The sequence below is a fragment of the Meleagris gallopavo genome, chromosome 11 (genome assembly GCF_905368555.1).
Source record: "Meleagris gallopavo chromosome 11, MGAL_WU_HG_1.1, whole genome shotgun sequence".
NCBI lineage: Eukaryota > Metazoa > Chordata > Aves > Galliformes > Phasianidae > Meleagris > Meleagris gallopavo.
The window spans coordinates 9,407,129-9,435,004 of record NC_139414.1 but is presented as its reverse complement, the minus strand read 5'-3'; the positions used below and the strand labels follow the sequence as shown (position 1 = coordinate 9,435,004).

General features: G+C 40.0%; 1 protein-coding gene across 1 annotated transcript in view; it reads left to right on the top strand.

Annotated features, from left to right (window-relative positions):
- The first annotated feature begins 2,757 nt into the window (after positions 1–2,757).
- Positions 2,758–27,876, top strand: part of DNER (delta/notch like EGF repeat containing) — a 109,245-nt gene continuing 84,126 nt past the window's right edge. The window contains exon 1 of the mRNA XM_085233135.1: positions 2,758–3,129. Within this exon, the coding sequence (XP_085089261.1) occupies positions 2,899–3,129 (231 nt within the window). The 5' untranslated portion in view covers positions 2,758–2,898. The remainder of the gene's footprint in view (positions 3,130–27,876) is intronic.

The window sequence follows — 27,876 nt, the reverse complement described above, 5'->3', positions numbered from 1 at the left end:
TTTAATGGATTTGAGAAAATCTTTTCTCTCAAAAAGTTAAAAATTCCTAGCAGATGATAAATCTTTGGCTTCTAAGATGCTGCACACAGAAAGGACAAAAATCTCCCCACTAGAAAGTAGGTGCGAGCTGAGGAGAGGTGAGGAAAATGTCAGTTGCAACTTGACCAAAACATCAGGGAGGGAATCATTAAAGTTGGAAAAGATCATCTAGTCCTATCAGGTACTGTTGGGAAAGCTTTAACACAACAACTCTCATCTAAATAGCTCCTACACTAGTAAAGAGCAAGCTAACTAAACCAGGAGGTTTTAAAAGAACGCATCAGCATTTGAAAAAAGATCACTGTTGTAATGGGGGGACACTTAAAGCACATAACTTCCCCTTGGGAAATCAGAGATTCTTGTTCCTCACTAAATATTTAAACAGAACAGAAGGATGAGGGGGGGAAAAAACGCCCTGCAAAATCTCCTTCAAGCCACCAGAGGATGAGTACTCCTACATCAAAATAAGTCGTTAAGCTGTAATGTAGCTTAGCTTATTAGCGTCTTAGATGCTAGAATTTGAATTGTATTATGTCTAATAAGTGTAAATGAAGCAGACAGTTTGAATCCTTGCTGAATATTTCAATTAGCAATTTGTTTGTGGAGGGCTGACTAATATTATTTAAACTATGTGTATCGGAACATTAAAATGCATAAAAAGGCACAGCATCTTAGAAAAATCATTAGATAATTAGCTAAGCATAATATTTTCCGTTGTATAGTTAAATATTTATTTATGAAAGTGAAATGTATAATGCAAACATTGGTTGTATATTCTGTAAAAAGAGGGCCACACAGGTGATACAGGTATGCCATGATTTGTCAGATGTGTCGACCAGTTTAGTTTTCAGTTGTTCTCTTCTGCAAATACCGTACTCCTACATCAACAGAACTCAGTATCTGGTCTAGCTGTTGGTCTTGAAACTACTTTTTCCAACACTTTCTTAATATACTTAAGTATAAGACATAGGTTGAAGCTCCATCAGGATTAGTGAACCCTCTGAGGGTACAAAGAACAGGGGTTCAGATGTCCTGCCCTTTACAAAGGTCAGCCAGGGGAAGAGCTTGAGCCAAGAGAAAGAGATGAAGTTAGAGAGTAAAACACCTTTCCAGCTTGCGGCGCTGGTTTGCTCTATGAGACAGTCAGAGAACACTATGAAAGTTGCAGTTAACAACTATTTTTGAAAAGCTGTGTGGGAGGGTGAAGTCCTGAGAGACTATGAAAGGGCCAACGTTTTTTGACTGAACAGGAGGACACAGAATTACAGTGCAGCTGCTTTGAAACCTAATAGCTACAGAATTCCAGGCTGTGTGTAGCAGCCATTTCAGAGCACTGAGAAGGTGGCGAGGAGCAGCCTCTGCAGACTTATCAGGAACAAATCATGTCAAACCATGTTATTTTCATGTAGAACAAGGCAGTAGATTTTGTGGGTGGAATGGAACAAACAGTTGTTATAACTTGACACGGCTGTGGCCTTTGGCATCGATTACCGTCATATTGCTGGAACAAGCTTAGCAGATTAGGATTTCTTTTTTCTTACTGTGCAAGATGATAGCAAAAATTGTTTGGAAAAAATACTACAAAACAATCAGTAGTGGTTCAGTTCTAAATTGGAAGAATGTCCTCCAGTTCCTTTTTTTTCCCTTTTGTTTCTGGGGTATGACAGTGATCGCTAAGGAAGACGAGCTGTGCTGGTAAGTACAGCAGTTTTCCTGGGCCAACACAGAAGGAGCTCCAATAAACATTGTTAGAAAAAGGTAACCTTAAGGAGGAGATAGCTGTAATCTAAAGAAGCAGCTTAATAAGAGTACGTATATTGCCTCGCTTTATTTATTCGTATCACCGCAGTGCCTGCGGGTGAGCGCAGCACCGGCCCGCCGTCATCTGGGACCGACGGGAGCCGGATCGGCTCCATCTGATCGGCCCGGTGAGCTCGGAGCGAGGGGAGCGGAGCCAGCAGGGGGAGCCGGCGCGGCACAGATCTGCGGCTGAAAGGCACTCGGAGTAACCCAGGCAGCAAGGCGGCTCGTCAGGTAACCGAGCAGCAACGAGGGTTCACCTCAGCCCGGCTGCAGGGATCCGCTACGGCATTCAGGCGGCGCCGGCCCGTCCTGCACCCCCGGCTCCATCAGCGTTGCCCGTCATTTCTGGCCCTGACGCGCCTTCAGCCGTTACTTGTGGAGAGGTGCTGAGGTTTACACAGGCTGCGCCCCGGTGCTGCCGCCAATGTCAGTTGCTACGGGTTTTAACACTTTTGCCGAAGCAGCTGCCCGGAAGGTCGGGAAATGCAGCTAACCTTCACGCTGCCCCTTATCTGCTTCATGGAGAAAACGTAGAAGTTCACTTTCTAAAGCTCGTTATTCCCTCGTTCTGTGGTTTTATGCTATCTTCCTCTCCTTCGGTCTTTACCTAGCTCTAGTAGCGGCAGATGACACGTGTGAGCGAAGCAACAACCAAAAAGCGAACGCGAAGTTCTGCACCAGGATTTGATTTACAGGGGCGTGCGCTGAACCCAGGGCCGCCCTCCCCCCCTGCGTGTCACCGCCGCCGTAGCAGCAGCAGCAGCAGCAGCAGCAGGAGGGCCGGACACGCGCTCGGTTCCCGCTGCCCCGCGTCCGCGCGCCCCGCCCCGCGCCGTTGCAGCCCGGCTCCGGGTCCGGGCGGCGCTGCGGGCGGGCGGCTGCCCCCTGCCGGGCGCGGCGGCCGGCTCCTCCCCGCCCAGTCCCCGCCCGCACGTTGCCCGGGGAACGGGGGGTAGGGAGCAGCCGGGCGGCCGCCGCCTCCATCCATCCCTCCGTCCGTCCCCTCCTTTTCTGCCCGCCGGTGCCCGCAGCGGAGCGGCACCCGCCCCGGCCGCCATGCCCCGAGCCGCCCCGCCGCCGCTGCTGCTGCTGCTCCTGCTCGCCCTGGCCCAGCGCCGCGCCTGCCTCCCCGCGCCGGCCACGGCCGCGCCCCCCGGGTCGGACCCGTGTCTCAGCCGGCCTTGTCGCAACAACGGCACCTGCTTCCCCGCCGCGCCCCGCCGCCTCCCGTCCGCGGCCGCCTACCGCTGCGCCTGCCCGCCGGGGGTCAGCGGCGCCTCCTGCCAGGTAAGGGCGGCCTCCGCGCCGCGTCCTCTCGCCCGCCCCTGCCCTTGGGCGTCCCCGCGCCGTCTGCGGACGGCTCCGTCCCGTCCTCGGGCCGCCGCGCCCCGGCCGCGGGCACCTCCTTGTCCGCGCCTGCCTCGGAACGCGCCTCGGGGCCGCGGTCCTGCCCTCGCCGGGGGCGTGCTGCCGGCCGCCGCGGGGGTCGGCTGAGGGAGCGCCGGCAGAGCCGTCCGAGGGCGGTCGCCGCGGAACGGCCGGCTCTCTCCCTCGGTTCGGTATCTGTCTTTTCACGGTGAAAAGCACCGTCCTCGAAAGCTGCGCCGAACGCTGGCGCTCCGCCGCGTCTCGCTGCGTTGGGTCGCGCGGCCCGGGCTGCTGGCGGGTCCGAGAGCCCGGGGCAGCGCTGATGGCGTCAAACTGCCGGCGGTGTCTTCCCGAGACGCGCGGTCACGGCGGCGTGCAGGATAATCTAGAATCGCATTGTCACGTGAAGGCATCTTTTTTGTCTCTAGCGCTAAGGATGAAATGCTTTTGTTATCGCGTTCAGCAATTCAGAAGAACTTATTTTTCTGGGGAGAAGCGGGTGCGGGCACAGCGAGCTTCGGGCCCTGCGCGTGTGCGGGGCTGCGGAGTGTGCGTGACGGCGGCGCCGGACGGAGCGCGCGGGGCGGCTGCATTGCGTGGGGGAACGCTGCGTGCTCCGAGCGGCTTCAGTGCGGGAGCCCATAATTAAAAGAAACAGTCTTTTTTATTGTTTTTTTTTTTGTTGTTTTTTTGTTTTTTGTTTTTTTTTTTTTTGGCGGGGGGTGGGGTTGTTCCTTGGTTACGGCGTACCTAAATCGTACAGTTGAGTAGATGGGAGAACACGCTTAGCGAGGGCTCGCCGTGCAGGTGAATTCGAAGTCAGAGAGCTGGAGGAGCGCTGCGCTCCCGGTGCGGCACCTGCCTGGAGCGGCTCGGTTGGGTCCGTGTAGCAACGAAAGTGAAAATATTAACGCTAATGAGATTCTGTAAAATCAGAGATTACGGTGGATTAAATAGAGTTCTCTTCGGCTAATTTTAGCTGCCGGCCTCCTAAGAGTTTAGCTGCTTCTGTCACTACAAAGAGAAGGAGAGCGCTGCGTGTTTGCTCCTGCTCGCCGCTGTTAGGCTCCGGCGTCCACATCCATGACTGAAAGATTAATGACCTTTTTAAAGACTTTGTAAAATGGAACGCTTGCTGGCATCCTACCTCCTGCGAAGTGTTGTGTCTGGGGAGCCGGCTTTAATTGTTTCTTCAATACAGAGCGAGGCAATATTTTCACAGCGGTTTTATTAACTGATGAGGGAGGCTCACAGCGCTGTGCGTTTTGTTTCTTTTATAAAGTACTGAGCAATGACTCTTGTAAAAGAAACCGATAAACAAATGGATGCCACTGCTGGCTATTATGTCAGCAGCTGAAGCGTGGGCATCAACTCTGAAGAGTTGATAGGATTTTGAAATGTAACCTTAATTAACTAGAGAGCGGGCAGGTCATTATTTAATATGTAAAGCGGTAATGTAAGCACATTGCTGTTATCCACAGTTGAGGTTTTGCTCATTTTATCAAAATTGAAAATGAATAAATACTGCACGGATGCATTAATTCTTGTGCTTTGCTGTTATTCAGATGGAAACAGCCACATTCACCAATTCAACGCTAACAAATAAAAGAACTTTTAACCCTTAAGTGATATGAAGAAGGCTATGGGCTAGAGCAAGTGGGTCAGTGGGATATATTTAGGGAGGTTATTTCTGAGGTTGTTGTTGGACACTCGGACTTGGAGAAGGCAATACCCAGAGGGCAAAAAGAACAGTAATGGTTACCTGGATCAAATACCTGGATCATAGGAGGTAAGTTTGTTGAAAGTGGAGTTCTTTGGAGTACAACCGCAAAAGACATAATTACTTTTGTGTTACTTCTTGTAGGGAAGGCAACATCTCTCTCCTCCTTCCCACGTGCATTAAGGCATAGAATAGAAGAAAAATGTTCTAAATGTGCCTACAGATCAACTGGGTGCAATGAAATTATTAAGATAGAGAGACAGATAACAAAGTTTGAGATTGCCAAAAGATTTTGTCATTGAAGATTTTCCTGTGACTGATCGTGGTGCACTTGATGATGCTGATGCTGGCATGGGGAGAGAGGCAAAGAACAAAAGTGTCATCAGGTGCGTGAGATACTTCTAAAGGTCGAGATAGAGCTTCTCTATCGCCAAGTGAAGTATTTAACTTGGCCTTCATCCAATCCTATGACCTTATGTCATAGTTGTTTTGTTACTCGTAATTTATATAACAAAAGTGATCTTAGTATATCCACGCCATGCATTATTCATGTCTGTATGTATCAAGTTACTTAGGGTTTGAATATACTTTGTTTGGCGAACTTCAAGATTGTTTTGGTACGGATTGTTTGGCTTCAAGTCACTGGTGATGACAGGTGGATGGTTGGACTGGATGATCCCGGACATCTTTTCCCACCTTGGCGATTTTATGATTCTATGTTGTGGGACCTTGCTGTATTTTAGCTGTGCTTCTTTTCATGGATGTGATTTTTTTCCCTACTCCTTTGTGCCGTATTTCTCATCTGTGTGAAGAATAAATAGAATCAGTGCGTTGAGGGATCTTAAACTTTGGGCTGAGCAGAGAAATCACACGTATTCCCTATGAAACTGAAAAAAATTGCACTGAATTCAGGTGCCTTTCTGCAGGAGTTTGGAGTTGTGCAATTTTCAGTTTAAACTGAGAAAATTTAAATAAAATGAAATAACTTTAATAGCTGTCAAGTGGTTCATGCTGACATAGTCTCTAAACTTTTACATGTGTTTTTCTTTGAGAATTGATCTTTAACCTTCATTTCTAACCACTAGTCTAATGACTCTTCTGCTGCTTCTAATCACATATATAATCCAATACAATTATTTTTTTCTTAATCAGGAGAGTTTTAGGTAAAAATTGATTTATGTTGGTAGCTTTTGAAATAATTTTAGAGGCATGAGGTGCAAACTAAATAGAAAATGGTAGGCTTGGTTATTTGCTTAAAAATGAAAAATCTGAACATAGTTAATTGCATTAAATTGCATTATGGTTATTTGGTTCAATGCTAATTTCACTAACAGATTTGTGAAAGGAAACATTAGTTCAACGATTTTTAAATACTATCATACATGCCTGTTACTTCTTCCCCCACCCCTCTCTCCTTTGACTGACAATTTTCCTGCCTGTTTTTCTTCAGTGCTTTATAATTTCACAGTTTGTGGCAGTAAGAGAAGCTAGGACAGGAGCGGTGTCTGAGCTGTGCACAGCCTGCCCAGTGCTCTGCCTGCAGCTCTGTGCTCTGCACTCTGAAGGCTGTGGAGGACCCTTCTCTTACTTCTGAGAGCAGTGTGCTGGCCGCTGCTGTAATTGCTGTTGGTTTAGTGTTGAAATAAGTATTGTAGTAGCAAAAAGAGAAGGATTGTTATTTCTTGACTCAGTGGTCTAATGCTTCTGAATAAATAGCATGAAATTTCATTGGCCGGGTTATTTCAGGTTTCACTAGATAGTGCTATGCAAAGGGACATCCTTTAATCTAACTGCTAAATCACCTTTATGTTGCTATTCTGATTAATTCTTCATGAGCTCCTGTTTTCTATTAAGTGCTGACATCGCTAATGAAAGGTCTCTAAATCCTTCACGATGAGTTCTCTAACATATTTAAGAAGCTATTATTTCTCTGTTCTCATTAATGAAGGGCATATTCTTAGATGATGTATCTGTTGTGATGCAAGTGTTTCTGCTATGTGGCCATTCTGTTCTCTCTTCTGTCTTTAGCAAGAGTAAATTATGCAGTTAGTGGAAGCCCTGGAGCCTTGCTTTATCTGAGCACAGTTGGACTTGAGTTCTGAGCTACCTGGTCACCTCCTGCTGACTGACCGTGAACTCTCACAGAGCTTTAGAGTTGATGAATTTAAATATTTGCATTGGTGCGTGTACCGTGCATGAGAAGTGGCTGCGTGAGCTCAGTTTGCTTTTCATGGAGAAGAGGAAGCTACGCGCCATCTTCAGCCGCATAATGGGTGGCCATAGAGAAGGATGGAGCAAGTCTGTTCTGAGGTGCAGTCAGTACATGGACAAGAAGTGGCAGACACACACATTAGAGTAGGGGAAGTTCTGCTTAAATTGGAGAAAAACATTTCTTGCAATGATGGAGGCCAAGCGCTGGAACAGGTGCCTGGAATGGTTGTAGGATCTTCTTCCTTGGAGATTCAGGGCCTTGATGGACCAATGCTCCAACTGCCTGAGCGTTTGATTCTCGTTGAGTTAGAGAATCCCTCATGCCCCTTTCCACCTACAATCTTTTCCATGGGTTTTTTGTGCTATCCACATACCTCATGAACTGTGATATCTGCTGCCAGGCAAACTAAGGAATTTCTACAACCTGGCTATTGAATATCAGATATGGGGAATGGTAGCACAAAAAACTGAAAATGAAAAATAATTTATCCCACATTTTAGTTAAGCTATTGTAACATTATTTTTTTTTTCCCCTACAGCAGGAGTAAAAATATGTTTTCAGTCAAATTCTAGCTTTTCAGATCAGCATATTGTTTGAAAATCTGTGAGTAAGAGAAGTATAATTCAGCAATTTCCAAAGCAGTTGTTCAGGAATTGTGCTGTAATTCTTGCCATGGGATCTAAACAAATGATTCTAAATTTCTGTAGAATCTAACTGGAGTGATTTAATAACCTCACTTATGCCAGTGGTTATTGTTTGGGTGTTTTTACCTGTACTTACTGTTGTGAATCTTTATGGTCTGTTTCAGTCTGCTGAAATGCTCTCAAAATTAAATGTCTGTTCAAAATAGTTCTTTATGAGTGTTAGTCAAGTCAATTAAGAACCAAATGAACAGTGCTCTGTAAAACTCCATCCTACAAGAAAAGCATTTAAGTGTTGGTTTTATTTTCCTTTTTTAAATTTTGATGGTAATTAAAGATTTTAAAGAAACAGATCAAATGTAAATTAATCAAATAACAGTAGAAGATATGCTGAATTAATTTTTTCATGTTATTTTTCATCGTATTTTTTATTTGCTTCGATCTGACAGAATTACTTTGCAATGTTATCTGCTTAAAACCTGTGATTATTTTACTTTCCTTTGAAATACTTAACTTGATATTGCTATTTGTTTATCTGTAACTTTGAAAATGCTCTTTATTGGAGCAGGCTCATGAGACGCTAGGAAAATAACAGGAGAATGCCTTGTCTCGAATACAAGGTAAGAAACAGAATATAGGTGGTGAAACAAAGAAAGGAGAATACTGCTCAAACAGTGGACTTGTGTGACTTGATTCAGTACTGCAGGAGGCACTTCCCCTCTCTTTGAGGACTCTCATAGGATTTTTTACATATTGCCCTTAATGGAAGTACTACTTGGAGATTATTAAATCCAGAGGTGGCATTTAGCAGGATTTCAGCTTCATTATGTGATCAGGCTGGATGTCTTAGAAGATGATGTGACAAATTTCATTTAAATAGGCAAACATGAGTCTGTGGAAAACAGCGTCCACATAGCCCTAAAGAGAGCTGAAGAATTAATTGGCACGGAAGGTTCTCTCATAGCTCACGCAGTTCTTACTAAACATCAAGTCTTCCATTTATTCCTGCTGCTGTTTTTGGCTTTCATGTTCCAATGAATCCCACAGATTAATTGCATGGAAAAAATCATTTTATTAGCTTTTATTTCCTGTCTTTCAATTTAATTGAATTCCCTTGTGTGTGTGTTTTTTTTTTTTTTTTTAAATGTTAAAAGTGAGTTATTCCATTCTTCTCTTTTTGTGCCTGTAATTGTTGGAAATATCCAAACAATTTTTGTCAGACCGGTATCTCTGATAAAAGCAGATTTTATTGGCGATTGCATTGGTGGGCATCCTGCAAGCAGGAGCACCCCTAAGGACACAGGGACAGCTTTTGTGCCTTGTTTCCCCCTTTGCCTGTCCCCCTCCCCTGTTTCCCCATTGGCTGGGTACTCCAAATTCACAATCTTAGCAAAGTTTACATTTGTTAATTGGTGTGTTATCTGGTGTCAGTCAGTAGCCGTCCTGTTGTTTCCAAGATGTCTCAGTGCTCTTCTTGTCGTATTGATACGGTGATTTGCTTCAAAGCCTTCGTTAAACAAAGAGCACCGGGGGCGGGGTGATGCCAGGCCTTCCGATGTGTCTTCAGGCGCTTCCTTGGGTATGCCATGACTTTTTCTCTGGTTTGGTCAATCTCGTGCAGGATATTCTTGCAATGTGTATGATAAAATATATATATATACACCTGTATACTGAGCGTGCATTCCTGGGGAAGGTTTATCTTGAGGATAAGCAAACTATCAGAGACCCCCCCCAAGTATAGTAGAAAGACTCCCCAAAATAACTATGACAGCAGAGACCATGAAAATAAAAAAATATTATCCAATTCTAATGCAGAAACAACATTTGATTCCCACATAATGAACACTGTTTTTCTTTCCTTCCTGTATCAGTATCCTTCCTGAGCTGAATGGATTGAGCTGATAACAAATTCCTGTTGATTACCACTTAATCTAAATACAGTCTGTTGAATCCAGTAATGCTGAACCCCATTCTTTATGTGTTCTGGGAGGCTATCTGTTTTTTGGCTACTGTATTTGAGAGTAGTCTTCAATAGTATTCCCCTTCCTTTTCTGTTGTTGTTGTTAATGGACGTGAACTGAGCTCAAGTTCGGTTCACCTCACCTGGGTGTGATTGTGGAGCGATGTTTCCAAATTGAAGACATCCATGTTTGAAGTGCATCCATACCAACTGAGAGCACTCTGTTTGGCATGAGTAGGAAGAACTTCATTAAAAATGTCTTAGTGGCATTTAGATCAAAATCTGAAGGTAAAAGCACTTCAGTGTGAGCATTGCGCAGCATCATTTATTGTTTTAAATTAGCTCTTGACTTTATAACAAGTTTTGTCCAACTTTCTGTTTTGATATATTTTTGCCTATTTATAACATACAGAAATAATGTCAATACTAAAATAAATACCTCCTGCTCAGAACCTTCTAACTCATCAATATGAGCTGCACAAAACATAATTTCTAATTGGGTTATTGGGAAAAAAATTCTTCAACAGCAATACAACTGTTGCAGCTTTCCAGCAGTTTTGAACAGCAGAAATGCATTTGAAGATATAAAGAAAAGTAATGCTTGCTTGATAGGAAAATTAATTAAGTTGCTCTGTTGGTAAAGTGTAATCTTTTACAGGAAAGCACTCTTGCTTTCAAAAGCTGATTTGTAGCCCGCATGTAAGCAGCTATGCATGTTACTGCCCCATATTGTTTTTCTACTTTGCATTGTTCTATTTTACATTTTGCAGCCTGTAGTAAGTGCAGCCATTGCACTGCATTACTCTGCGTTCCGTTCTGCTGTAACCCTGACTAAAGTGTACAGCTATGGAAGTGAAATAATGTGACTGGGACTTGGAGTACCAGGGCTTGTGCTTGGGCTTCTCACTGCAAAACTTCTGCATTCTTAAATTTCTCTATGAGCTAAGATAACTGGGGTCTAAAAGGTTGGTTTGTGCATTGTAAGTAAGCATCGTATTTAAGTGCCAACCTGAATTACGTGTCAGTGACCTATCAGAATATATTTAAGTTGCATAGAAGAAAGACCTTACTGAAAACAAACTTTCAACCTTTAGAGTACTTTGTTCCGCAAAGCATTGGAGCTGGCACTCTACTGATTAATTTCCCTTTGTAATGTTCTTTCGCTCTGGAAATAGAGGCGTTAGATCAGTGATCAGTATTACAAAGACTTCTGTAGCAAAGGTCACTGTGAAAAAGAAGTTCTTGAAGGGGGTAAGAATGGGATTCTATTTGAGCGTGGAGGTAGGGCTGTTGCGCTGAGGTGAGGTTAGTGAATATTAATGATTTGGGGAGCTCTGTTGCACTTGATTACATTGCATTAGTTACAACAGCAGCCACACTGTCACTTTGAGAGCACTCAGCACATCCAGGAGTGCGAAGAGTAACAAGATACGGTTCCTTTTATTTACAACAAGCCTCACTTTCAGTCCAGGTTGCCCTTATGTGATCCTTCGTCTGGACTTACTAAAACTGAAACTTGTTGACAAAGGCATGAGAGAGAGAATGGTGCCTTCAGAAGCCGTGATTACGGGCAGGGAGACCCATGTGCTGAGGTGGAGGAATGCTGACTAATCCTCACTGAGCATTAGTGCTTACGTGCAAATCATTTAAAGCCGTGCAGATAATGCCAAAACGGAGCAGAAGCTTTTAGAACGCTGCGCTCTTCTATAAATGAGTGGTACTTAATCCCTTGGAATCAGCTTCTGGTAACTTCATGTACAAGGTAACCGGGGCAGAAATAGATAGGAACCCAACAGAGAGGGGCAGCAGAAGTGATTAGAAGGTGTGGAAGGATTTGGATAACCTGGAAGAAACAACTGGTTGACTTCTTTGCATAGAGAAAGCCAAGAAGAGTCTGAATAAAAAGTAAACTTGTAGCAAGGCCAGTGCTTTAAAAACGGACAAGGCGAATGAGAAGTTCTTAAGGGCAGCAGGTAGTCATCATCTAATGTGGCTAAAGAGAGTGTGTGGACAATTTTCTGTAATTTTCCAGACCTGTCATGTTACTCTGATCTCCTTTTGAAGTATTTGGTAGTGACTTTTGTCACTAAACACAGTAACTATAATTGTGAATCACTATGGCAATTCTCATGCTGCTTATTCTGTCCTAATGCTTAAAATTCAACAGGTCTATAAAACTTAATGCAAATTCTGTTTGTATTTCTGTTGCAAAAGCTCCAGCCTTTGTAAGGGTTATGATATGTGGCTTCTTCCGTAGAAAACTTAGGCAAATTATTTAACACTTTTAATCAAAATTAAATTTAAGAATTAATCACAGTAGTGCCAAACCAAAATTATGGCTGAGATCTCATAGAGACTTAGCAGCTTGTTAATAGCTTCTGATTCTCTATAATGCACATCTGCTTCTATTGTTATCTATTTTTCAGGCAAGTTTAAATTAACATAATTCAAAAACAAAAAACAAAAAACAAAAAAACAGAGGTAAAGTCTAACAATTTGTGAGCTAAGTATCTCCTGTGTTGAGAGTCCTAATTCCATTGTCTGTGATGAGAGAGATGTTTTCTGGCATCTACTGTCATTATGGAGCATTAAAATTGTGTTCTTGTGTGTGGGTCTGAGAAACATTCTCATCTGAATATGGCTTGGAACTTCAGTGAGCAGAGTTACATGAGGATTCCTGACGTAGGTACTTATGTTCATCTTTAAGGCTCCAGCACACTTCATGATGATGTCATGTGTAATAAATGAAGAAAATGGTGTTGAGTCCTCTGGGAAATTAACATGTTTAATTGAGGGAGGGACAAATTAAGATTTAATTTATATAACTTTAATAGGACCCTAACATTAAAATTTGGCTGCTATTGCCTCTTAAAAGTAGTGGAAAGGTACTGGGTTAAAGTGATGGATGTGTTTGGTACTGGGTTAAAGTGATGGATGTGTTTGATAATTTTCTGAGGATGCAGGAGAATGTGACTGGTAAACAATATGCTGAAGCATGGAGTGTGTTGTTTAAAGGACTGCTTGATGCTCCGTGATGATGGCTCTTAAAGGTGAAGTAAACTCAAAGTCATTACATTTACGTCTTTAAAGACAAAAATAGAGCTAGTTATCTCAGTAACCAGCTGAGGTTGGTTTTCTCAGTGCTCCTGCAATGTGTCTGCAAACTTCTGTAAGGCAAATGAACTCTGGAGCTGTGCTGTTTGCTTCCAAAATCCCTTCCACCCCAGCGACACGTCATTCTTTGGAACAATTTTAATGTTTTTTGCAGGCAGATGAGAAATCATAGATCCGTAGTTACAGTCATTTTGCCTTTTCACAAGCCTTTTGGATGGGTGATGGATTTATCAGATGTGAGTAAACCCTGTGATTATTAAGTTCTGCTATAAGCAGTATGGAGCAGACCATCTGTAAGGGCCAAAATCTCTCTGTATTTAATTTAGGAATATAGAGTGTTTTCTGTTAGTGAAATATAGTAGGGAGTGATTTGACCATACTTAATGTTTATACAAGGAAGAATCCATTGAAATACACTCTGGAATGACACATTGGAAATGACATACAGTGTATGTAAATGCAGCATCTTTGTTGCTTTCTGCACTGTGTAAATGCTTTTCACTTTGTAATCAGTGCTGCAGCAACTTCCAGTGAGGGCTTTCTTAGTCTGAGGATACTTTTTCAGAACACACTTACATCCAGTTCTGTTTTGTATCCTCAGATGTTCTATGCTCCTTGCCTAGAGTATGAAAGTAATCCCTGTTTGGGCCCTTTACCACAAGCAGCTGCTGGCTGGTAGAAGCTCTTCCAAGCTCCTTACAGGGTACTGTGTTCCAGGTCTTTGAGCAGAATGTTAGGGAGGGAGGCTTCACCGGAAAGCTTCCAGCATGAACAGATCTGTGACTTGGCCTCCTCAAATCAGAGGTGTCAGCACAAAACTCTTTGTACTCAACAAACTGGTGTTTTTTGATAAACAGTATGTTCAATCAGAAGTTTCTAACTCTAAGAAGCACAGTTCAGTGATGTCGAGGGAGAAAATTTTCTCTAATATTTCATTGTGTACTTAGAGATTACCTCATCTAATCTAATTTTGGAGATGATCGTAAAACTGTAGAGTATCCCTTGCTGATCTTCAGAGCTTATTTTTCTCTAGCACTTTGAAGTAGATGTTTTCTTTGTGTTTTTTTGAGGGAACTGTAAAGGTTTTATGGTGATTTTTGGGAAAAAAAAAAAAAGAAAGGAATAAATGCATTCACAAAAGCAAGACAGAAAAAATCTGGATGTTAAATTATTACCCATATTATTGTGTTCACATTATTAATTCTATTAATGCTCATGCTAAAAACTGGACGTGCACCCCAAGAAGGGTAGCTTCATCCTGGGATGCATCACAGCAGGTGGCAGTGGGACACGGGAGGTGATTATCCCCTCTGCTCTGCCCTCGTGAGGCCCCATCTGCAGCACTGTGCCCAGGTCTGGGCCCCCTACACAAGAAGGATGTGGATGTGTTGGAGCGGGTCCAGAGGAGGGCCATGAAGATGAGCAGAGGGCTGGAGCACCTCTCCTATGAAGAGAGCTCGATGATCTTTGATGTCCTTTCCAACCCAAGTTATTCTATGATTCTGTGTTGCTGTAAGCAAGTTCATTTGAGGAGGCTTATGTGTGTTTGTTGCATAGTACCACTACATATATACACACAGACAGATGTCTTAAAGTGGCTTATACTCTGCAAGTTTATCTGATGCTTTATCCTGTAGTAACTTGCTTGTGTGCCTGTACGTTTGTGGAAATACATGTCAATGAAACTAATTCTTAAAATCTAAAAGTGCTGCCAGTTGGAAGTGGGATGAACAACAAATCATCTTTTTGACAGAGCTGAGATGATGTAGGTGTTGTGTATTCCGAAGTTAAAAATCTGTGGTTTACTTTCTTTAATAAAACATTTAGTTATCTTTTCTGTACTTGCTTTTTCATTGCTCCAAATTCTTTTCTGTCCTATAAATCTCAAGCTACCTCAGTCTAGCTGGTTTTCAGTTACTGACCTTCATCTGTCTCTAGCTCTCTCTGTCTTCCCAGGATTCTAACAAAAAAAAAAAAAAAAATCCCACGAGGGAAAATTGCTGATGGAGCTTGTATCTCTTATTTTGAGATAATCTGCTTTCTTTCATTCTAAAAGCAATAGTGTCAATACCAAAGGAATTAAAAGTGAGATAGGGCTGTTTCAGTGCAGAAAGTGATCTGGTTGCCATCACTGAACTGTGGGATTAGTAGAATATCAAGTCATTCATAATCTCTTCAGGCCTCATGAAGTAAATGTGATCAAGAGAAATATAGAGTATGATTCTGTGTGCTTGCATTTATTTTTTTAATATTGGCAACCTCAGGAAGAAAGGACAAAGTTTAAACATCATTGGGTGAATCTGGAGCTTGCATAAGAGATAAGCTGAAGCATTTGGTATAGACAGTCATAATAGAATGAGGAAATCAATAAATTCAGGCTTAATCACACAGCACTTGTGGCTGTGTTCTGAAATGTGGCAGCTAAAGAGGCTTTGATTTAATGTACTAAATATACTCTGAGCAATGGAAGAGTGCACTGCTCTGTTTGCTAATGTGGAAGTGAAGAACAAGGTCCTACCCTGTCATCCTCATGTTCAGCAGTGTCCAGAACCACCAGGCTGCCCTTGCTTTGACCTTCTCAATGTTTGGAATGATGTAGAAGATACTATAGCTAGATGAGTCAATAGTTACTTGTGACTATGGAAAGGCAGTGTATTTAAAATTATCTCTACACACGGTTTTTCTGGTTTGATTCTACCTTCATAATAATGACAACTGTTCAGTGCCTGGTTCTTGCAAGGCTCCTAAAGCTGAAGAAACCTGATGGCTTCTTTTCTTGCTCAAATTGCATTTCAGTGGCATTGTGGGATTTTTAATTTCAGTACTGACAATTCTTTGGCTAAAAGCAAAGGTGATAGTGAATTCACATACTGCATCTGAGAGAATTTGACTGTGACCTTATCTTCTGCACCTGCTTGTATTCCAGGTCTGAAAAAAATGCATTAATGATGCTGCACAGTGTTCCAGGTGTTCCTTTATCTTACTCAGAATTGTGGGTATAAAAGGACTGTGAATTTCTGTGTTCCTATTATATGTTATGTACCATTGTTCAAGTACATTCAGCAACCCAAATTATTTTTACAGCTGTCTGTATGGATTTCTAAATTTTATACCTTCTTAGCAGCCTGGGGCTATAATGCAGATATTTAGACATCTGCCATGGGATGACACAAGAATAGTAATAATATAGATAAAATAATAAAAGTATACTAAATGCTGCCATTACAATACGAACTGGAATATACACGGATTAGATTTGTGACCAGGATGATGTCACTTATTAATATGTAGCATAGATATGAGCTGAGCGTATTCATTTGGTGGGCTATTTGAATTTTCTCAAATTACATCAGTTAAAGGCAGAATCAGTCTCTAGAACTGTTTTTGAGGTCGTAAAGTTAGATGCAAAATATATTATTTTAATTGTTGCTCTTATTCTAGAGAAAAAAAGTTATTTTTTTCATTGCTGATGGCTTTCCAAGTGTAACAATACTTTATTCTCTCTTTTCTGTAGCAAATGTGATTTGCATTTCTGTAGTGAATGGCAGAGAACTCACTGGAATGATCCAGTTAGTTTTCATTGACTCCTGTGGTATAAATCATGCTCCTTCCATAACTAAAATGTTATTGCTCAGCATTAGTAATTACAGCAGAAACTTAAAAATATTAGAAATATTTTCCAGCTTTACAGAACTAAATAATTTAATGAAACTTGGTAAGCATTTGACAAATTTATAAAATTTCCTGAAGATTGTCTAACATCATAACCATGTTTAGTTTTAAGCAGTGCTGTTATTTACCTAGACCTTATTTCCACTTTAGGCAATAGCAAATGTGGAAGTTGCATGCTAAGGACATAACACATAGTTGTCTGCAACAATCTGGTGGCGGATTGCATCTTTTCTTACTCTAGATCAAAGGAGATGATTCCTCAGTAAAAGAAGTTTCTCTAGAGTACAGTTTTGTGAAATTTGCCAGGTTCATTCTGTATCATTCTGCGCCACCACTAAGTTTTGCTTTTATTGGTCAGATTGAGTTTTAGGGACTAATGTCTGAAATGAGTTTTTCCAGATGCACTTGTAGCTTGATTGTTATTTTACTGTTTCAATTTTCTTCTGGAAAAGTGCTTCTGGAGGAGGCAGATGGCTCCGCTTGCTAATTTAGCTGAGCAGGATGGCTTGTAGAGGAGAGAGTGAATGGTTTCTGCAACTCCTGTGAAACACTAAGGTAGCACTGAGAATAAATTTTTTTCCCCAGTATTTTACCATTAAGGGAAAATGCTTTGAGGAAAATCAAATGACTAAAATACTATTGGTTCTCTTACTGTGCAGTGATTCTGCTTCTTGCTGTCTTCTAGCTAAATACACAGCATAGTATCTTAACTCAATGCACCTTTGTTTACTTTTTGGAAAAGATTTTGAGCAACCTACTGTTGAAGCTGTACAGCAGTAACTTCTGTCAAGCAATGTTTTAAATAACTATCTACAATGATACATTTGAGCTTAACAATTATACTCGACTCCCACCGTTAATGTGTGTATATATAAATACACTAAAAATGATGGGCCAGGTGTAGCTTAATATTTTGATAGTGCATACGGTACTGTTGACCTTCTTAAGGAAAATTATTTTATCAGTTATCAATCAACCAGATTGCTCAGTTTCTCTGAAACAACTTCATTTTTTTTTTCCCCAGCAATCGTGGGTTTTGGCCCTATATTCAGGTGTAGCAAAGTCTTCGTTTAGTCCTCCTTTGTGAATTGTTCATTTGGTTTGTGTTAATTTCTGTGGGTTAATTCTGTGTCTCTGGAAATGTTTCCCTGAATAGTCAATAAACTTCTGAAATGCCCAGTAAACTCTCCTCATTATCACACAACATTTTTCCTCTGTAGTTGCAGGCACACTAAAGGCACACTTCACTTTTGCATACACTGCAGGTTGTATTTACACAACTGTGACAATGCAGAGAGTCTTCTATCTTCTACAGGTGTTAATTTGCTCAACCTCCTAATCTGCTTCTATGTGTTTTTGGAAGTGTATACAGAAGGGTATGGTGTACTGCTAAAACTGTAGTGGAACAGCTTTGGCAAAAATCTTTTTTTCTGCTTGTATTCTACTTTCCATTCCCTTTGTTATTGGAGAAATAGCACACTCCGTGTGGAAAAAAATCTCAGGGTACTGTTGAGGGTCAGTTGGAGTCACCTACATTTGTCTATGTAGAGCCGAGCTTTATTTAGAATGGCTAATGCTGATCAGGAGCTAACAGAGCTCCTGACTCCCTGCCAATTCCATGCACAATTACTCTGGTCCCTAGAGTGTGGTGCTGAGGCACTGCAGCTGACTGGTAACGCAGCATCATGCCAGAATTAACCCTGCTGAGCCAGCTCCAATGTTTTCCCTTTCCACAATCTGGTTAATTTCCACCCTGAAAAATCTGCTAGCAAGCAAAAATCAAAGAGTCATAAACTGTCCACCTGAAATTCCTCTCATTATGTATGGATATGGTCTAGTTCTAATTTTGTATCCTAGGAGCGTGCTGCTTACTAATTACAGTAACTCGCAGCTGCAGAAATCTTTTTCTGTTCATTACTGCCTGGCTGCTCAGTCCTTTTGCTGCCGAGTTTGATGCCCATCCAGCTTTCTTCCAGCTGAATGCCTACAGATTACAAAAGTCAGTATTTTAATGTCAGCAAATCACCTCCTTGGGATGTGGTTGAAGTCAGTAAGCCTTCCTTCGTTGCTGGGTTTTGCAAATAATTTTTTGAAGGAGAAATAATTTTTGAGGAATGTAGATTTGTGTCTGTTTCTCCTTCCCCTGGATCTCACACCACCAGTGATTTCTGTAAATCAGTTGCTGCATAGAATTACCCTTCTCTGGATGAATGTCCTTACAGTTTGCATGTGCATTCCCTGAAAAGAAGCCAGTCTTGGTGTGCAATTGCTCAAACAGCCTCACTTTGGGTAGACCAGAGCCACAGTGAAGGTGGACAAAGTAGAGTTTGTTCAATCCACTGTTAGGTACAATAAGTTTAGTTGCAGAGAATCTGGGTTGGCTGATGTGCCACAGAACACAAGTGCTTATAATGAACTTTGAAAGCTCTCGTGTGCACAAAGTGTGTCTTAGCATTTGTTTATTAATTAGCAAATTAGAAATACCTCACCATTTTTAAAGAAATTAAAAAAATTTAATTTCTTTAAAAATGGTGAGGTATTTAGGAATAGAATTCCTAAATAGGAATGAGAACATAATATATGTGTATGTGCAAGATGCAATTAATTAGACAAGAGCTTGATAACCATTGATAGAGTTTCTGTTGATATCAAACAGTTTTGAACTTGAGGTAAGAACTAAAAAAATATTCTTAATGGTCACCTATTTCTGAAAGTCATCTATTCTGTAGGAAAACAGAGTAAAACTGGAAGTAGATTAAAGCTAAAAAAAAAATCATAGTTTCTTAATTTTGGGTTCAGCAACTGATATGTTTTGATTTAGAATGTCTGTACATCAGTCAGCGTCCTGGCAATACGTCTGGGACATCTCTGACAGGACTTCCTACTTCTGTGTCAGTTCAGCCCTTTGTCCAACTGGTAAGACCAATAAAAGTGTCCATCAGTATCAGTTTTGAGGATGGTGCTCCAACAGACTTCTGGTGTCTATCTAGGGGAGTCACAAAATAACCCTTTCATTTCCATAACTGTAGCTGCCTCTGAGATTGTGCTAAAGTACATTCTACTCATTGAAGTAGTCTTTGGGTCTTTAAAATTGCCCTAAGCAGTTCAAGATTCATTCTGAATATGAGTGGCTAATTATTTACAAGTGCTTCTGTTTTTCTGGCTTCTAAAATTTAAGTAATAGTATAAAAATTGTTCTGTGCTACAGTGAAAAACACCGAATGAAAAGCATTGTTGGTTTATCTTGAACTGTAATTAAACTCTTTCTTTGAAATTCAAAATCTTATTCCTGTAATGAATGCACTGTTTTATCTATCTATTTTTCCATTTTGTCTGTACGTATAATTCTGAAAAACAGTTTCTCTTTTGCTGTTAGAAATAGATCCCTGTGGTAATGATAAGTGTCAAAAACAACTGGATTCCTCCAGAGAAAGATTATACAACATTAAAAAATGGACACTGTCTATTCTTGTCTCAGACCAATTTTCTTTGGGGAAATTACTGGTGTTGGCTTAACTGAATGGTTGAAAGCTTAGTTAATTTATTTTTTTTTTAGGAATGAAATAAACTTTCACAGAAGTAATTCGTCACCTGGGAGAATTACTTACAAACCCAATTATATTGTTGTCTCTGAAGTAACTTTTTCTTGCAGACTTAAAGTAGAACTGAAAGCATTCATTTCATTTTGATAGTCCAAAAGTATTAATGTAATGCCTTTTTTATAGGTGTATTTTAAATCCTTTGAGCAAATTAATGTTGAAAACTAAGTTTTACATGTTCTCTTCATTTCAGAAGACAAACTGCATGGTCTTAAATTGCATGAGTCTCATTAAGAATCCTTGTTTTATTTCACTGTTTCCTCGGTTTCTAAAGGAGTGGAAAGTAATCAGCACCTCTGGGTCTTAATTGTTCAAGATGTGTATTACTCTATGCACATGCAAAGCAATTAAATGATAGTGTATTATCTGTACGACTTTATTGTAAGTTCCTGAGAAGAAACTAAAATAGTAAAATCCGATAATAGAGAACCTGCAATAGGAAGATCTAATAATGTGGAACTATTCTTTAAAAGCTTTTCTTTCCCAAGATACACACAGTTCTTTTGATATTCCATAAGATAGCTGCTAAATACTTGTTATATATTGTGAGTCTTGTTGTAGACTTACCTTTATTACAAAATTTAGTTAGCTATTTGTCTGGTGTAGCAGAGCACCAGTCCTGCCTGAGCTCTCTGAAATAAAGCTGTTACCAGTTTGCTCAGAGGCACACTTAGTTGAGTCAAGATCAAATTAATTCCCACACTGGTCAAAGGTGATCTACAACAAGAATCCCACCCGTAAGGGTTGGCAAATTGGTTGGCTCTTCCCATGATCAAGAGAGAGTTCTAGTGGAGAGCAATCATCAAGATTGCTGCCCTATTGCATGTACTGTGCCTGTGGGCTACCTGGCCTGGTCCGTGTCCTTCTGTCTGAGCGAGGCTGCAGGTAAGGCTGCTTGCAGCTCTGCAACTGTGCTGAGCTCCCCCAGGCTCAGCTGCTGCTGCATGGCCACCAGCCTGGAGTGGGAGGTGGCAGGGTGGAGAGCACCTCATTGCTTGTAAGAATGCAGTCATCAGCAAAATGTTTCAGTCTAGGGCATGCTGTCACCTCCTGACACGAATTCTCGTTGTACTGCAATGCTGTCTGCAAATGTAAAGCAAATGTAATGTGACCTTTTGTGTTAAAATAAATAGAATTAGATTTAAAAAAAATTAGGGAAGTGAAAGGTAAAGTCCGAAGGTTCTCTAACTTGTTTGTGAGTAGGAGAAAACAAGTGTTTTTTGCCAAGTTTCTTTGATCATCATTGTAAAAACTACGTAAGAACGGTAATGATAGGTCATTCTGATATTGCTGCATGCAAGAAGAGAAAATAAATCATTTCCTTTTATAAATTAACAGATGATTGAGATTTCAAACATTTAACCATTTAATCTATGATGCGCTGATTACAGTAAGTTTTTGACACGTGCTTGATTGTACACATGAAGGGCTTGTTTTACATGCTGGGAAGTCAAGGTGGGGAAAAGGGAAGAGTTTTGTTACTTTTATGTGGGTCATTCTGAATGTAATTCCTCCTATTTATTTCCAGATACGAAGAGCACAATGGCATTGTTGAATAGAACAAATTCTCAGCTACACAACACTGTTTTTCAACAGTCACCACCATTAGCTGTGCATTTTCACTAGTGATGAACAAGAGCTTGCACGGCGTGCTTGTAACAGTCTGTGTGTCTATCTGGAATGTGGCTGTCTTCCAGATTGCTATTGCCATTGCTATAACATGCCACCCACTGTGTCACTGCGCTAACACCCACTATTTGGCCTCCATAAATGTTTGGCAAATGTTGATCAATTTCTTTTGGTGCAATTTTTTCCTCATAGAGGAATTCAGTGGCAGTTCTTTGCTTCATATGCATTTCTATGTCAGACACCATTCTGTCAGACTGCCTCTCTGCTGCCATCTGTCACATGGCAACAAAATGTAATGGGATATTGATGGGAAGATTCAACCTCTGCTGCCATCCCACCACATTGATGCTGTCAGCCAATGTCATAAAATAGGAGGCATTACTTTCAGAGCAGCCCTCATACTTAACAGCTTTCAGATGCTATAATCAAAGTGTATTGTAAGTGTTTCTCCGTTAATGGAATGGATGCTGGCAGTCGAGCTAAACTATGAAGATACTGTGATTTATGAAGTTATGTTGATGGCTAAAACTCAAACAAATCATTGATTTGTTTCTGAAAAAAGCAGCTTGTATCTACATGTATGTTCAAAAACTGTTTATTATTTATATTCAAATTTTCATTTATTAAATGAAACAAACAGCTCTGGCAAATGGCCAGAATGCTAACTTAGCTGTCCTTGTGTTATATGACTTCTGTGTTGCCACTAGGAATGTGAGATATTGTGTTGGATTGCACAATTTCAGATAGTGCTAGTCAATGAATGCCATCAAGCATGCCAGATTCTAATGTCCTTTATCAGTAAAATAACTGTTTTAGCTTGCACATCTTTCACTAGGATTGCTTTTGGCCCAAGATCTGCAGTATATTTCCTATACAAATATATATATACACATATATATATGAAAAGACTTTTCTGAGTGAAAACTGGTCTTTCTGATTTCAAAACCCAACGTTAATATTTTTTGAGCTCTTAAGTGTGCTTTTCTATCTTGATGTCTAATTAAAGACTAAACTTTTGCGTAATTGACAAACTAATGCTTACTTCTTGACCCCCACCAAAAGTACATGTATTACTGCACTCTACGTTATCTTCGTTAGATCTTAAAGCAATTTACATCTTGCATGTCTTCTGATGCTGCTACATTGAGGTAGTAAAGCTCCCAGTTTTATTGCAGTTCTGGCTGACTCTTGCAATCTTAATTGCTTCAGGTTTCTGGTAAGAATGTGCTGTTCTTCTGTTTATCTATTTTCTTTCTGCTTTTGAGGAGGTAGGCGCAGTGTTCAATTTTAACATTCTCTAATAGCGCATCAAGTTTGACAGGCACAGTAGGTAATTAGATTGTAGCAAATATTTTTCATAACTTTATAACAGTATATTTGCATATGAGATGAGATCTTGCCAGTTACGTTAGACCCAATTGTTATATCATATTTCTAATTAAAAATAATAAAAAAAGAAATTCAGTGAAGGTGTCTTTGCATACTGGGGAATCTTTTCGGCTGTTTTGTTTTGGTTTCATTAAAAAATAAATGGACCTACACGTAATATTCAGTAGACAATGAACTCAATTATGCTGAGTAATATGAATAGACATGGGGGAATCTGGCATTATACTTATGTAGAAGCTGAATCCAAATGTATGTCTGTCACCACTAGCATGTACTTTGCTTATTAAATTCTATATAGTTACCCTTAATTATTTGTAGTTAAAGAAAAAAAATGAATCTCTCTAGTTCTTCTTGCCAATGTGCTGGACAGCTTGATATTGAAAAGAAACTATTTTAACTGAATAATGCCCTGTAGGTGATTTCTGCTCCTTGTGCAATACTTTAGTAGAGGGGAGTATTGTTTCACATTGATCTCTGGATAGTTTCAACGGTGTATAATTTTTTCATACTGTGAAAAAAGAATGACCATTATTTTGCATGTTATAACAGCACCTGAAATGAAAAAGTCGTGTGAATCTGTAGAGAAAAAGTCTTTTATTGATATAATGCAAATGAGAGAATTTTGATTCACAAAATTAAAAGTGGAGTTGATGTGGGATAGGACTGAAAACATCGCCAGAATTTACCTGTAAGAAAAAAATCTGCAGAGGAAAATAACTATCAGTTTTCCAAAATCTTGACTTATCTTAATGCATTTATTTTCATTTTGATTGGTTCCAAAGGTGCATGCACATGTTAATATTTTTGAAATTGAATATAATAGCATCTTGTGTAACATAGAGTGTTTTCTGAAACACTAAGTTCTTCTGTGTGGGAGGAGTTAACAGGCAATTTCAGAAGCTGCTAAGCTCATGACCAGAGGCAGTTAAGTGCAGTGTTCTTGCTCATGGAGCATGCAGATTCTATTAGGAAAAGTGGGTCTTCAGTTACCTCTTCTATCATACTATCGGGATTTGATTTCTCTCAGAAGAATTGGTTCATATATCAGGATCAACTAATTAACTGAATGGTCTAATAACAGAAAAGCAAACTTAGAGCAATATTTACCAACCTTGGGTAGTGGTGGGTACAGCTGTGGTTCTTATCACGAATAGTTGAAGAGCAGTAAGGGAGAAGTTATTTTTCAGCCCTAGGAACACTGAAATATAGGCCTTTTTATAGAAAGAACTAAATGTGACAAAAACCTTTCAATTTTTTTCCCCAACATGCATTAGTATTCGTCTCTGTTGTGCTTTCCATCAGCTAGCTGTCCGTTCTTGAGTGAATAGTTTAACACTACTAAATGCAATACAAAATTTATTTTAATCAGGTAAATTATATTGGCTGTAGAAAAAAAAGTGTTTTTAACGTTTAGTTACTTTTGCACTTCATGTAGGCTGTATGAATGTCGTGTTTTAGACAATGCCCTTTTTTTCCCTGCAGGTATTTCATAGGTTAGCTGAGGTAATTCTTTAGACATTTAAGCTCCAAATATAGAATGGCCACAATAGAATTCCAAATGAAAGCTCTGAGTCTGTTCCTACATGTTTTATTTAACAGCTTCTCAATTTAGCATCACATGTTTTGGATTCCAGCTAGTTAAATTTTTAGCAGACTTTAAGAACAATATCACATACTAAGCTCTTACATTTAGACTTTCTTAAGAAAGATATTCTCCTGCACAGTTGCTGAAAAGTGAAGTGCAATTTTGCTGAAGGTACCTCAGATAAAACTTCTGAGTTATTAAGCTGTTTCTCTTGGATGCAAATTCCCATCTAGATAATGATAATCAGCTAAGGAAAGTTCATCCTTCTTGGGGCACATAATATGAAGCAGACTGTATAAAGGATTCTCTGAAACACTCATACTTGTGTTGAGAGCCGTTCAAGCTGGTTTATCTTGCGGAGAGGTGGAGTTTGCTTATCAGATTTGAGTAATTTAAGCTCACTGCAATAATCTGCCAAACAATAATCTGAATTTACTTTGCTGGCATCAACCATCATTTTGCTAATACTTTTCCAGCTTATAGAAATTCATGTGTGTTATAGCATCTAGAAAATAGGCCACAAATGAGGCTCCTGCCATGCGCTTAGAAAGAATGATTCCTGTGTGAGAACTATTCCAGTTTGTCACAAAAGGAAATGGGTGGCTTGACATGGAGATCTAGCAGAGCTTGCTCCATCACTAGTTTATTGTCAGAATGTAAAAAAAAAAAAAAAAGTTAAAAGCTTGATTGATGTGACATGGGCACAAGATATTTTGGATTGTGTGTGGAATGTATTGGGAGGCTGCCTGTCTCGGGGCTAACAGTTTTCTTTGCCCTACACACCCACTCTCTCGGCTTCACCCAGCAATACAAGCAGAGGATTTTGAAGGTGAAAGTTGTCTTTACTAGGTTTGTATAAATTGCCCATACAATGAGAATGGCACATCTTTACAGTCATAATTTAAATTGAAATAACTATTTGAAAAACTGTTAGAGAAGAATCCTTGGACACAGAATGTAACAAAACCACTTTCTGCAACTTGGCATGACTTCTGAGTGTGGCCATTAACCAGACTCCATGGGAACTGCACGTGTTCTGCTAAGCCAATACCAGTGACTCATGGCTTCTGCAGAAGTGCTGTTTTCTGGTTCCTGTATTCTTGCTTCTCAAGTTCTCAGGGCTGAAGTTACTATTTTTGGTATTGCCAGAACACCGAGAGAATCGTACCTTTATTCCTCTCTGTCTGACATGTTCTTACACAGCCAGATAGGGTAGCCTTTTGCAGGTGCTTTTTCTGTGTTTTTTACCTCTCTACTTAAGCAAAACAAGACCTAGTTCCTAGATCTGTCACACACATTAATTCAGGCAATATATTGATAAATTTGAGGCTTGCTTAGTAATTTTTTTCCTGACAAAGAATTAAAAGATGCAGGGTTCCAACCTATCTGCTTACTCTGCACTTTTCCTAAGAATAGCAGTCTGGTTGGTGGCTTATTACTAACATGCAAGGGTAAAAGTGAGGGTGCGTGTTAGAAGGAGGGCGTGACAGAGGCTTTCCACTGTCAGTCAGCATTATTTCCTGCTTGTTTTCTTTGTTGGAAAGGTTTGTTAACAGATATTTTTTAATAGACTAGCTTGTTAATATTTTATAAAGAATAAAAGAGAGGAAAAAAAAAAAAAGGAGAGGTAAAATCTAATTTGATATATTTTTTGTGAGGCATAAAAGCTTTGTTTTCAATATTCTGTGACATTCATATTATGATATAAGGCTACGAAGCAAAATACATGTGTGCCTGTTCTGGCTGAAGTTTGATGTTTTTAGGTTGTTGCTGTCACTGCTGTTTTGTTCTGAAACAGTGAACATGTTCACCTATCCTTCAAGTTATTTTTACTTTTAACTTCAATTATTGTCTTAGATATATTATTTAGAAAAAGTGGAAAAGGTATTAAATAAGTCACGGATTTCATGTGCTTCTAGAAGCTGGAGATGTGATTCTTTATTACAAGTTTAAAAAAGGTCAGCAACTGTACGTAAATCAATGTTAGCTAACAATACCACTTGTTTTACCTTTTCACTTACTGATGACCCCAGCTGTTCTGACATGGATGAGCTTTGTGATGGCTTTTGGATGGAAATGCATGCATAGTTGCAGGCTTTGGTGTCAGATGTAGTCAGTTTGTATTGATGCCTGGGTAAGACAGCTTATATATGTAGGCACTTAAAATACTGGTAGGTAAACTGAGAAATTCTAGCAAATTCCTCACTGCTGTAGCTGATCTGCTGTAGCTACAGTTTGTGTCTGTAATTTAGCTAGGTATGGTAACCTGCAAAGGGATGTGCAACTCTGTCCTTTCTGTAGGGACATCAGTATTGCAGTAAAAATTAAATATTCTGCTTAAACAAACTAACACTGAAGGTCTCCATCCCTCAGTAGGAAAGGTACTCAACTGGATTTTGGTAAACTTAGTTTAAGTGTCTTCTTGATTAGTTTATAATTAACAATCTAAAAAAAAATGTTAACAGTGGAGTGACGGAGACTTATTCCAGAATAACTGTCATGCTTATAGTCAGGACATTTATGTAGAATACACGAGTTGGATTCAATCTTCAGTCTCAGGCTTTTCCAAGACAGTACGTAATGAGATTTTCTTTTTTAAACCTGCCTAGTTATTCTGCCTCATCTTTCAAAAGCTTGCTGCATCTTCATGGCACAAGGAGAAAAGTGTAAATCCACTTTTTTGCTGTAAATAAACAAATATTTATTCTATTCTTCAATGTGTCTCAAAGCTTGTGGGCTGTGAGATTTACTTTTTGTTATTATTTAAACAAAAAAAGTATGTTGAATATATTTTAAAATGAAATACATTTTGGGAGCAAATAGACTTATCACTAAGAAACTGCTGAGAAAATTAAGGCTGCATTTCCTTTAAATGAAAATTAAGGAGTGTAAGGTTTATGTTTCAAGAACTGATATGATGAAGTAAAACTGTGCATTTTTTGCAGTTATGTACAATACGACCATTACATACAGTACAAATTTGTCAGTATTAAGTTGTATGATGAGCTGCAATTGGAGCTGTCTGGTAGAAACATTTCTGAACTTGTTCTTGAGTTACAGAAGCCTTTGTTGAGAGTGACACATTCCCTAATTACCAAAGCACACTCTAAGGTATTCTGTTGATATCAAAGGATTGTGAATGAAG